Source organism: Eptesicus fuscus, chromosome 14 (genome assembly GCF_027574615.1).
Source record: "Eptesicus fuscus isolate TK198812 chromosome 14, DD_ASM_mEF_20220401, whole genome shotgun sequence".
In the NCBI taxonomy this organism is placed as follows: domain Eukaryota; kingdom Metazoa; phylum Chordata; class Mammalia; order Chiroptera; family Vespertilionidae; genus Eptesicus; species Eptesicus fuscus.
The window spans coordinates 3,475,610-3,487,815 of record NC_072486.1 but is presented as its reverse complement, the minus strand read 5'-3'; the positions used below and the strand labels follow the sequence as shown (position 1 = coordinate 3,487,815).

Below are 12,206 nucleotides of genomic sequence, written 5' to 3'. Positions count from 1 at the left end.
AATTTGCAAAGAAGCTAGAAAGTGAAAATTGGCGTGTTTAACAGAAGAGAGTCATTTGGTCACAAAAGTAGAGATCGCTAATATTTATTACGGATGGAAAGAAACTGTCTAAACAGAAGTACCAAGTCCTATGGGGACCCTTCTTGTTTCTAGAGAGTGACAAAGGACGACAGAGCCCGTTGAGCCACAGGGGACAGATGGCTCCCACTGGGACCTCGGGGCTCTGTCTCCAGGCCCCTGGGTCACCGTGGGTGCGTCTGCAATGCTGGGAGCGGGTAGTTTCCTGGGATTTAATTCAACCTGAAGCTCGCTGGGCCTCTTTTATTTTATTTTTTAAATATCTTTTTTATTGATTTCAGAGAGGAAGGGAAAGGAAGAGAGAGAGAGAGAGAGAGAGAGAGAGAGAGAGAGAGAGAGAGAGAGAGAGAAACATCAATGATGAGAGAGAATCATAGATCGGCTGCCTCCTGCACGCCACACACTGGAGATGGAGCCCCCAGCCCAGGCATGTGCCCTGACCGGGAATCGAACCGTGACCTCCTGGTTCATAGGTGGATGCTCAACCTCTGAGCCACACTGGTGGGACTCGCTAGGTCTCTTTTAGATACACTTCTAAACTCTTCTAAGAAACATCGGATAAAAACACACTGGACTGAAACCAAACAAAACACAGTATTTCTGTAAAACAACAAATGCCAGGCTCTTAGGAGAGGGGCGGGGGTTACTAACCAGGAGGCTCACGGTGCAGCCGATCTTTTTGCCATCCACCTCTCCCACTTTCATGCAGTCCCTGAAAACAGAGCAACAGTCAGAACCCAGAGCTTCCTTCCCAGATGCACACACACACTGATCTTTCAGGGAAATAAGAGGCAGAGGCCTGGGGACTGCAGGAACTGCCCCAGGCTGCAGGATCTCAGGGGAGGGGTGACAGACTCCTGAGCCGCCAGGTGGGCCACGCTCCCTCTCAGTGGGTGGGTCCTCGGAGGCGGGCAATGGTGTGGGATCATACACCTCTAATGTGGGTGGGAGGGGGCCGGTAACCCTGGCCTTCAACAATTAGAATGAAGGTTCATTCTTGAAATAAAACAAAAACACCATGCATTTAAGTGGAGCAAACTGCTTGACCACTTTAGATCATTTAAAAATTAAAAATAAAACGCTGTCTATGAGAGCAGCATGGTTGACTAATTCTCAAACACTTCATCTTCACCCTGAAATGGATGGATCTGCTTACTGGCTCTAATGGGCGAGGCCAGATAAAAACGAACAAAACCAAAATCCCTTCACTAATGGGACTCTGAGAACCCTCTCCATCCACTGAGACTTGGAAAGAACTGCTGACCAAAACAAAACAGAAAGAGGAACGACCCAAGGAAACGACCTGAGCCAGCAGTTCACAGCCATTATCTCAGGCATCAGGTTCACAGCTGCGGGGGGGGGGGGGGGGGGGGGGGGGGGGGGGGGGGGGGGAAGCTCAGGTGTGTGGGGACTGCCCTGGACTCTTGAGTCCCTAACCAGGACCGCAGCACACTGGGGAAACGGCACCCAACTCACCTGTAATCCAACAACCTCTCCATCAGACGAGTCACCGTGGCGATCAAGGAGACCCCACTCTCCCTCCATGTTTCCCGCTCGATTTTCTTCAGCAGACTGGAAAAGAGAGGACCCCCGAGCATTTTCAACATTTATTTTTATCGGTCACCATGACGACCATTTTACTTTCATCAGCACCTTAAATGCCTTAGCAACCACAGCAACATCTTACAAGAAGCACGATTTGCAAACAATGTCTTACCTAGGATAGGGACCAAAGAGTGGAATTCTAATCCGGAAGCATTGACAAAGCAAATGGATGTTTAGATTATGGGAGTCAAGAAATACGAATCCATGCACAGAATTCACAGTTTCACACAGGCAAGCCCCGAGCAGCTCACACACGCTTTTTCCAGCTTCTCTCTCCCAGGAGCAGGCTCGCACCTCCCCACAGCAAAGGACAGTGTGGCCAGCAGAGACAGCACACCTGCGAGGGTCCTTTCAGGTAAGCCCTTGCTGTATTCCCAGGAAACTGGTTCCCTACCTCTCCGTGGAGCGCATCCTCATCCGAGCAATTCTACGCAGCGCAATGCCCCAGGAAAACCCTTGCACAGACGGAGCGACGTGTGGCGTTTTTTCCCTTTCACTTAGCATTTGCCCACTCAATACATATCGCAGTGTCTGGTGCGTGCAGCCAACAGTTTCATACACTGCGTCATTAATCACAGGGACTTTCTATGGGTGGTTACAGTGGGCAGGTGACAGGTACCAGGCCACTGCCTCTGGCCTTCCACCCCAACCTCAAGCACCTTGGGGCAGAGGCGCCATGTAAACACAACATAGTCAGTCACAGCAATTAGCACCTGTTTTACTCCCCACTTCTCCGAGGGAGAAGCAGACACTGGCAGAGCCTGTAGGGCTGAACCTGTCCCCGTGTAAAAGTTAGACCTTGAGCAGGACCTGTGAAGACGCCTCCCTACCCCTCTGGATGGAATGATCATCATTTCTATCTAAAATCCTGTGTCTCTTTCGTCCTGGTTTCAGAAATAACCTAGAAAACACTTCTTACAAGTACCACCTAAGCCTGCTGTCTATTGAGCTTAGTGGGAAAAGCAGCAGTAGAGAAAAAAGCTATTTTGGGGGTGTCTGTGGCTATGGTCTCTCCCTTCTCCCCACTTCCAGCGATTGGCCTCCCAGTGCCCAGTCTCTGTCTTGTCTCCTCATCTGTTGCTACACCTTCCTGATCATTTGGTTTTCAGGTTTATTCTGAGCTGTTTCCTGGATTGTGATGGGGGTGGGGGGGCATTTGAAAGGATGGAGCTTGCCCTGACTGATCCCTGAGGGAACGGTCCCCTAGTTTTACTAAAATATGTTTTCTTTACCTGGCTAGCATGGCTCAGTGGTTGAGTGTCAACCTAGGAACCAGGAGGTCACGGTTCGATTCCCGGTCAGGGCACATACCCGGGTTGCGGGCTTGATCCCCAGTGTGGGGTATAGGAGGCAGCCGATCAATGATTCTCTCCCATCTATCTATCTCACCCTCTCCCTTCCTCTCTGAAATCAATAAAAACATTTTTAAGCGCTTTCTTTTGAAAACAAAAACAACCTCTGAATAGCACTATTTCAGGCTTCAATGCCAAAGGAACTGAGCCAGTGCTGACAGGGCGTCGCCTGCCCACGCCCTGCGGGTGCAGCAGAGCCTCTCCGGTGCAGCCCGCACCGCACACTCCGGGCGGAGACAGAGGGCTCAGGTGTGAGCTAACAATGCGGGACTTCTCTCCCCTCGCACAGCCCCCGGTGTACAGCATCGAGCCACACAACCTCCGCGAGCAGAGGCAGAGCTCTGCGCAGCACGCCTCCTCATGAGCCCCGCACCCAAAGGTGGGGGCTGAGTCTAGAACCCAACTATGGGCTTTGGCAGCCAGGCTGGCTCTTGGTGTCCAAGTTCCCCCTCCGATCTTACCTGACACGAGCCTCAGGGGAAGAGGAGGCGATTTTTAAAAAATATTTCTATTGATTTCAGAGAGGAAGGGAGAGGGAGAGAGAGAGAGGGAGAGGTCTGTGCTCAACCACTGAGCCACGGGGCTGGGCACGAGGAGGCATCTCGCCTGGTCCACAGTCATGCCCGTGCACCGTGCCGAGTACAGAGACTTGTCTAAGGACAGCACAAGGTGACATCTTACTGCCAACAGACGGGCAATGAGCCTCCACAGCGCGGGCTGCAGAACCCCACAGCCCTGCGGGAGGACTCCGTGCTCAGCGGCTTTGACCTATGAAGGAATGTTGGGGGAGGACCTGGCCCTCCATCTCCCGCTCTCTGTGTCGAACAGGACAGTGCTGAGGCCATCACTCGTACCTAAAACACCTGTGCCTGCGCCTGCTCTTCACCCGCAGAAAAGGGTCACACATCTGAAGTGTGTGTAAGAGCTAATCCTGTCTGCAAACTACAATTTAGTGTGTGATCGCCAATCAAGACCTCTTACTGCCTTACTCGGAGCAGCGGACGATAAAGTACCGACTGCTGGAAAAGCTGAGATGGGAGTTTGCCTTCTGGAAAGCTCCCGAGGCCCCCAAGGCTGGGAGTACCCTGTGTGTTCCCACAGCACACCCACAGCGTCCCAGCCCTAGGCGAGTCCTGGGCCAGGAGGTGCTCAATCCGGCGCCATGACGCCTCAGGGCAGCCAGGGGGCTGTGCGTGGTTCTGAGGCCCTGTTCTGACCCATCCCCTGGTGTCTGTGACCCGCAATGTCAGCATTGTTAAGAGTAATAGATCCTGACTTACTTATTTCAGGAAGGTGCAGTATGGGTAAATAAAGATGCTGCTGGGATTAGAGAAAGATAACTCGGGGTCCTGGGAGGGTGTCATACAAATGGAAAGTCTCGTTTTAACGCTACTTTAGCAAGTGCTGCCTTTTCAGAAGGCAGTGACCTGCCTTCAGTTTCTGAACTTTTTAAAATATATGTTTTTAGCCAAAACCGGTTTGGCACAGTGGATAGAGCGTCGGTCTGTGGACTGAAAGGTCCCAGGTTCGATTCCGGTCAAGGGCATGTACATTGGCTGCGGGCACATCCCTGGTAGGGGGTGTGGAGGAGGCAGCTGGTCGATGTTTCTCTCTCATCGATGTTTCTAGCTCTCTATCCCTCTCCCTTCCTCTCTGTAAAAAATCAATAAAATATATATTAAAAAATAAAATAAATAAATAATAAAATAAAATATATGTTTTTATTGATTTCAGAGGGAGGAAGAGAGAGGGAGAGAAACATCACTGAGAAAAACATCAACTAATTGGCTGCCTCCTGCCTCCTTCTGGAGATCAAGCCTGCAACATGTGCCCTGACCTGGGAATCGAACCCAGTGACCTCCTGGTTCATAGGTCAATGCTCAACCACTGAGGCACATCTGTCGAGCAGTTTCTGAACAAATTTTAAGAAGTTTTAGACATGAATTACAGAGAACAGATGAGATGGTCCCATGACAACGCGTGTTCCTATTTCATAATGTGCGCAGTGACTCACTATGACTACACCAATTCACTGTGATTTCTATGACCCAAAAGTGCATGTTATTGTTACTTAAAATATAATTACATTTTCACTCTCTCTTCTGTGGCCAGGTAGTGATGATATGTAGTTACCACTTTAGATTTTATTTATTCCCAATATGCTTATCACAAAAGAAAAATATTTGTGGTAACATTTCCAGTAATCTGCTAAATGTCAACAAAATAAAAATCTCCATTGAATGAATCAGGAACTTGTAACATCCTAATTACCGATGCTTAATATTTTAATTATTGGTTTCATTTTTATGTCAGGGCATATCTGCTATTTAAAAATCACATTTATATACAAGCAACCCAAAATGCACACTATCAGGCCTTCACTAAAGTCAGTGAGAGGCACCTAAGAGCCATGTGCATATTTATTACTCTTGCGAATTTCTTATAAAAATTAATCACAAAGCCCAAGGGACTCGTCACACTGAGTGCTGTCTCATTTCAGTGCTTTGTTCAAACCAAGGACTCGTCACTGAAGCGAGAGCCGTGCTCAAAAGCAATTTGTGCTGTTGGACGAGGTTTTAATCAGCTCTGCGCTCCACTCCAGCTGTCAGCAGGCCCACACTCGGTGCCCGGGAGTGGAGGCGGGCGTGGGGAGGAATTATTGCAAGTGCCAGTTTAATGACAGCATCGGAGGGAAACGGTGCTGTTCAGGACCCAGGACAAAGAGCGTGCTTTGTCACCGCCACCGCCACCGCCAGGAACCGGCACACCCTTTCTCCGCTTGTCCTCTCAACGTAATTTCTTTAAAAGCTCAGAGAATTATTCTGAATCAGGCAAGTTGAAATCTATCAGTCACTAATGACACTTTTCAAACCTCTATATTTTTCTTTCCTTTCCCTTTTTTTTTTTTTTGTTTGTGTTTTTGTTTTGTTAATCCTCACCCAAGGATATTTTTTCCATTGATTTTTAGACAGAGTGGAAGAGAGAGGGGGACAGAGAGACAGAGAGAAACAACAAGGTGAAAGAAACACACTGATTGGCTGCCTCCTGCATGAGCCCTGACCAAGGCCCAGGCTGGAGAGAAACCTGCAACCAAGCTACGTGCCCTTGACCGGAATCGAACCCAGGACGCTTCAGTCTGCAGGCCGACGCTCTATCCACTGAGCCAAACCGGCCAGGTCTCCTCCACACTAGTATATTCAGACATCCGGGGCTCTAAACCCGGGAGCATGACGTGAATGACAGGATTTATAGTTGGCTATCAGTATTAAAGCATGAATGCTTCCTTTTAGGGGAGACCTAAACACTTAGGAGTACACTAGGTTCGAAAAGGACTAAGACCCATAGAAAGCTGGAGAGAAAACCAGTGTCAAGAGTTAAATTCCTAAACACGCTTAGGCATCCTCTTGGGCCACCTCACGGTGGAGGACCTGGCCAAGCCGGTCATCCAGGGACTGTGCTCACATCTACTGAGGACAACCTCAAAGCCCCTCCATGCTCCGTGTGAATCCCCGTTGAGAACTTGAGAGAAAGGACTTGCTTCTGTGCATTCTGATGGGAAACATTTAGGAAGCAGCTGGTAATGCTGAGGGAACCCTCAGCACGCAGAAGGGGATGGAGCCTGGGAACAGGTGAAGGTGAATCTCCCAGCAGCCGAGCAGCAGGGGCTGCGGCTTTGGGGAGCGCTGAGCCCCAACAACAATCACACCACTCTGGGGGGCTCCTCCACTCTGAACCCTATTTAAACGCATTATCCTCCAGCCCTGGTTCTCATGTTATTAGGCAGGAAAAGAGCGAGATATGTTATGGAACACGGGACCCGAGCTAGTTAGAGATTAAAATAAGACGACATGTTCAATCAATGTAATAAAACCCATTATCCAGAGTCAGGCCACAACCCTGAGTTTCTCCCGCACAGCCACCCGGCACACCGGTGTTGCCCACACCGTCTGCGGCTCTCGGCTGCCTGAGATGACATGTGATCCCCGGGCAGGGCCAGCTGGAGGTGAACCATTACTCACATACTGTTGAAGAGCTCCCGGTAGGTTTCGTCCCCTTTGCCTTCCGACATCAGGCTATCCAGCTTGTCGATGAGCTTGGCTTCCACCTGCAACACACCCAACAGCGCTCTCTCTCTGCTCCCCGGGCAAGGGGCATTTCTAGGCACATGGAAACCAAGGCATGTCCCCAAGAGAAAAAGTAATGGTCGATCGGATTGTGTGGAAGTGACAAGATCGGTTGGGTTAAGAGCAGAGAGTCCTAAGGGGCTCATGTAGATGGAGCATCGGGCCTTAAACTCCCCGCGGGGCTGCTCTGGCTGCTGCCAAAACCTCTCCCTGGCGATTCCAACACAAACACTGCAGCCCAGCTTCAACATGGAGGCCTTTTTTAGGAGCTAAAAACACTGACAAGGCCCATTTCTTTTCTTTCTCTTTTTTTTTAAAAAAAAACATCACTATACATATATAGAAACATTCATTTAAATCTCTGTGTTTTCTATCTATTTTCTTCCTCAAAACAGTATGAGGGTGCACGAATCTTTGCTGAAAGCGAGAAGCTGGCCCATCCACGGACAGATGGCAGATCCTATAGAAATGCTCCAAGTCAGTACTAAGCAGAGAGAGAGAGAAAGAGGACATATTTCCTGAAAACTGTGGTCCAAACCTTTCTATGCTCCAGCATGGAAACCCTGCAAGGCTTGGCTGCCACCGGGAAGGCAGGGCTGTGCACCCAGCCAGCAGGAGACAGAGGATGAAACACCCTGGCTGCCCGAGACGAAAACAGCTGGGCCGGAAGATGCTGTCTGACTGGGTGGCAGGTCTAAGCCCCATGGTCCCTTTGAATCACAATGAATTGGGATAAAGGCAAAAGGGCCTAAGAGTGGATCCCCCAACATGACTTTTAAATAGCTTCGCATTCCCCTATCACTTTCTTGAAAATAAATGTCGATACTGATACGGGTGAGATGCCACGCTTTGGGGGACAGGGCGGTTCTACAGAGGCTCTCAGCTTGCTGGTGGAACCGACGGTGGTTTTGTCGGATTTGAGGAAGGCATGAAGCGAGGACAAGTCCTCCCCATCGGTGAGTGCGTACAGGTGTGCACAGGTGAGTGTGTCCAGGTGAGTACAGGGACTGTGAACAGGAAGTAGGCCCAGTATCTGCAACTTGAGGGCAGAAGCAGCTGGTCTCCTATGCAATCTGGTTTGGGAATAAGAACCTGCATCTTTGCAAAACGAGACCAGGCCTCTGAGAACCTACGTCTCTTCGGAATAGCCTTTGCAAGAATTTCCACCGCTTTCCCCTTTAAATGAATTCCCGATGCTTTGAGCAAAGAGCGATAACGCACACTGTGCATCAGACGCTCAAAGCTAAGCTGTTCCCCAAATACACCATGCAGACTGCTGTGAGCGCAATGGTTTTAAGATTCATTAACCTTCTGATTCGCCCACGCTGTGTCCAACTGAGAGCAAAGAAAGTCCCTGCCCGTCCTTAAACACAGACCTGGCAAATCACAGAATGTTTTAGCTCAAAGGGTATGAAATGGTTTTTCAGGGCTTTCCGGACGCTCAGGGGGACGTAGGGCCAGCAAAGTGTTCGCGGCCACCTGGCTGGGAGGGGCCGGCCAGGCTGGAATCTGCTCTGCCGATGGCTAATTGGGTGCTCATTCCCAGCTCCAAGAAGTGAACGGGAAGTCTCCCTCACGCCGAGGGCACTGCCTACCTGCTTGAAGTTGCCACTCCGCCTCTGCTCCCAGTCCATCATGTCATGGAAAATCGGAATCATGACGTTCCGCAGGTCCGGCTGTGGTATCAAGGTCACCTCCAGGAAGGGGCCGATCAGGGCAGGGATGAAATGAAGCTTGTGCTCCCCTAAAGCAATGAAATATTTGCATCTCGGTATATTTAGAAAATTAATGTTGTAACATATGTTTAAAACTATTGCAAGTATAGTAATCTCCATGATAACTGTCTCCCCAAGCAAGGAAATATTTCCCTAAGCACTTATGTAAACAGTAAATTTCAATGTGTTGATTAATATTTCTCCATTTTTATTAAAAACTGGAGAACTGCCAAAACCGGTTTGGCTCAGTGGCTAGAGCGTCAGCCTGCAGACTGAAAGGTCCCAGGTTCAATTCCGGTCAAGGGCATGTACCTTGGTTGCGGGCACCTCCCCAGTAGGGGGTGTGCAGGAGGCAGCTGATCGATGTTTCTCTCTCATCGATGTTTCTAACTCTCTATCTTTTTTCCTTCCTCTCTGTAAAAAATCAATAAAATAAATTTTTACAAAAAAAAGAAAGAAAACTGGAGAACTCACTTTTTCAGTAACTAAGAGCCATAAGGTACAATTAAAAGTTATAGAAGTCATCAGGAGTTGGTGATATTTACTACTGAACACTCACACACATTGGAATTTTTATGCTGCCATTAAAAACGAGGTGGAAGGACGACACAGGTGAAGTTATTCCATAGAATTAACGGAAAAAGTAAGGCACATTACTGTACGGGCAGGTACGTCTTTCATTTAAAAAAACAGGTGACAGAGTAGAACACTGTATCCCCAAAGGTTATCCGCAGCGTGGAGAGGGGCCCACCTCCGGAAGACAGCACAACTTCCCCTGGCACTTTCAGTCACAAAAGCAGTGACTTCCCAAACACCACTTGGCTTTGCCCATCTCTGATCTCACCCATCGTTTTTCCCTCTCTCCACATTCTTTCTTCCCCACTCTCTTTCCTCTGAAACACCCTCCTGAAGTCAATATAAACCTAAGCTCTCTATGTGCACCTGGATTTGTGCATGCCCCAGCTCTGTTGCCTTCTAGTTCAAAAAACAAAAGAAATTAACGGGAAGATAATGTGACTCCCAACAGCATGGTTTTGTGTGTATGTGAGCCTTAGAACAGAAGGTCGGAGGTAGAAAGGAAAAGAAGGGCCAGTGGCCCTCCTTCCTGCAGACGGCGGACTCCTGCTCAGCTCCCCGCCCTGTTCCGCGGGTTTTCCAATGATGCGTCCACCCAGGACGCCGAAGGTGAGCGCTGGACAAAGGGTGCCTTTTCCACAGCACGCGGTCTCCTCATTATAAACACGGCACCTCTGCGAGCTGTCACCTGGGCGACTTGGGTAAGGGACTCAACTCAACACCCACGTGCAGACAAATTATCTACGTCTACCCCACCCTTGGCCGGCCGCTCCTCTGAATCCTTCCTTCCGGGCCTTGGAGCCCCGGCTGACACACTGTGCGGAGTTCACTATTGTTGCAGTGTAGTCTTTTCATGGTTGTTGAATTTTCTTTTTCTTTTTTTCCTTTTGGACCACCATTTAGATGTTCACTTAGGCCCAAGGTCTCCCCGCTGATGCTCCAGCACAGCCACCGCTGGACAGAAGCCAGGCCTCGACTCCGAGGAAATGACGCAGCAGCCACGGACACAGCGACAACAACCGCCTCCCCGCCCCTGAGCCCTGTCCTGCGGGGACCGGTGGTGGAGGGTCAGAAGCATGAGGAGCATGAGGAGCATGAGGAGCGTGGGGAGCGTGAGGGAGCGTGAGGAAGCGTGGGGAACGTGGGGAGCGTGAGGAAGCGTGAGGAAGCGTGAGGAGCGTGAGGAGCGTGGGGAGCGTGAGGAGCGTGAGGAAGCGTGGGGAACGTGGGGAGCGTGAGGAAGCGTGGGGAGCGTGAGGAGCGTGAGGAGCGTGAGGAACGTGAGGGAACGTGAGGAACGTGAGGAAACGTGAGGAACGTGGGGAGCGTGAGGAACGTGAGGAGCGTGGGGAGGGGCGTGGGGAGCGTGAGGAACGTGAGGAGCGTGGGGAGCGTGAGGAAGCGTGGGGAGCGTGAGGAGCGTGAGGAGCGTGGGGAGCGTGAGGAGCGTGAGGAAGCGTGGGGAGCGTGGGGAGCGTGAGGAAGCGTGAGGAGCGTGAGGAGCGTGGGGAGCGTGAGGAGCGTGAGGAAGCGTGGGGAACGTGGGGAGCGTGAGGAACGTGAGGAAGCGTGGGGAGCGTGAGGAGCGTGGGGAGCGTGAGGAGCGTGAGGAAGCGTGGGGAGCGTGGGGAGCGTGAGGAGCGTGGGGAGCGTGGGGAGCGTGAGGAAGCGTGGGGAGCGTGAGGAAGCGTGAGGAAACGTGGGGAGCGTGGGGAGCGTGAGGAAGCGTGGGGAGCGTGAGGAACGTGAGGAAGCGTGGGGAGCGTGAGGAACGTGAGGAGCGTGGGGAAACATGGGGAGCGTGAGGAGCGTGGGGAGCGTGGGGAAACATGGGGAGCGTGAGGAGCGTGAGGAGCGTGGGGAGCGTGGGGAAACGTGGGGAGCCTTCGCGCAGAGGCCTGGAGCTGTGCTGAGCCGCCTGCCGGGCTGGGACAGCAGACGGGCCGGTGTTGCCTAAGGCCGGGCTGCGCCAGGGTCCTCGGGAGAACGGGAGAACGTGCCCACCGCAGCGACGCTGTCCCCAAGTCTGAGCGGAACCAGAGCCGGTTTCTCAGCTGCTGGGAGCCGCGCTGTCCTAGGTACGAACCGCCCATGACAGGGCCAGGAGGCGTCCCAGGTTGTACAGCTCAGATGTCCCAGCGGGTTTCTGCCCCTCGCAACCCAAATAGAGACCATCCGAAACCAGCTGTAAACGACGTGTTTTTAAAAATATGTTTGTATTGATTTCAGAGAGGAAGGGAGAGAGAAAGGGCAATGAAGAGAGAACCATGGATCGGCTGTCTCCTGCACGCCCCACACTGGGGATCGAGCCCGCAACCCCGGCCTGTGCCCTGACCAGGAATGAACTGTGACCTCCTGGTTCATAGGTCAGTGCCCAACCCCTGAGCCACTCTGGCCGGGCTGTAAATGACGTTTTAAGACAATCAGGGAATTGTTAATATAAGCTGGATGTTAGACTAATTTACCGAATTATCGAACTTTCCAATTTCTTCTTCCCAGAGAAGCCATTTAATCTAAAACCCAGAGGGTTACAAATATTTCTGTTTGAAAGACAGCACAGCGGAGAAACACTGGTGACGCATGCAATGACGTCTATAGGGAGACTACAGGTGCCCGCCGAACTGAGCAAGCGGGGTTCCTGCGCCTACGAGCACGGGTCTCCTGGCGTGGACCAAGGCTGCCGTGGAAATAACCGTGCACAGCGATGCTACGATTTATCCCGGAGGGACAGCGGCCATGTTTCTGACCTTCTGGTA

General features: G+C 51.2%; 1 protein-coding gene across 1 annotated transcript in view; it reads right to left on the bottom strand.

Annotated features, from left to right (window-relative positions):
- The window catches only part of DOCK4 (dedicator of cytokinesis 4), a 209,823-nt gene that overhangs the window by 31,199 nt on the left and 166,418 nt on the right, over nucleotides 1-12,206 (bottom strand). The window contains exons 31-34 of the mRNA XM_054726251.1: nucleotides 8,755-8,903; nucleotides 7,055-7,140; nucleotides 1,555-1,650; nucleotides 730-790 (exon numbers count right to left, since the gene is read on the bottom strand). Of these exons, the coding sequence (XP_054582226.1) occupies nucleotides 730-790; nucleotides 1,555-1,650; nucleotides 7,055-7,140; nucleotides 8,755-8,903 (392 nt within the window). The remainder of the gene's footprint in view (nucleotides 1-729; nucleotides 791-1,554; nucleotides 1,651-7,054; nucleotides 7,141-8,754; nucleotides 8,904-12,206) is intronic.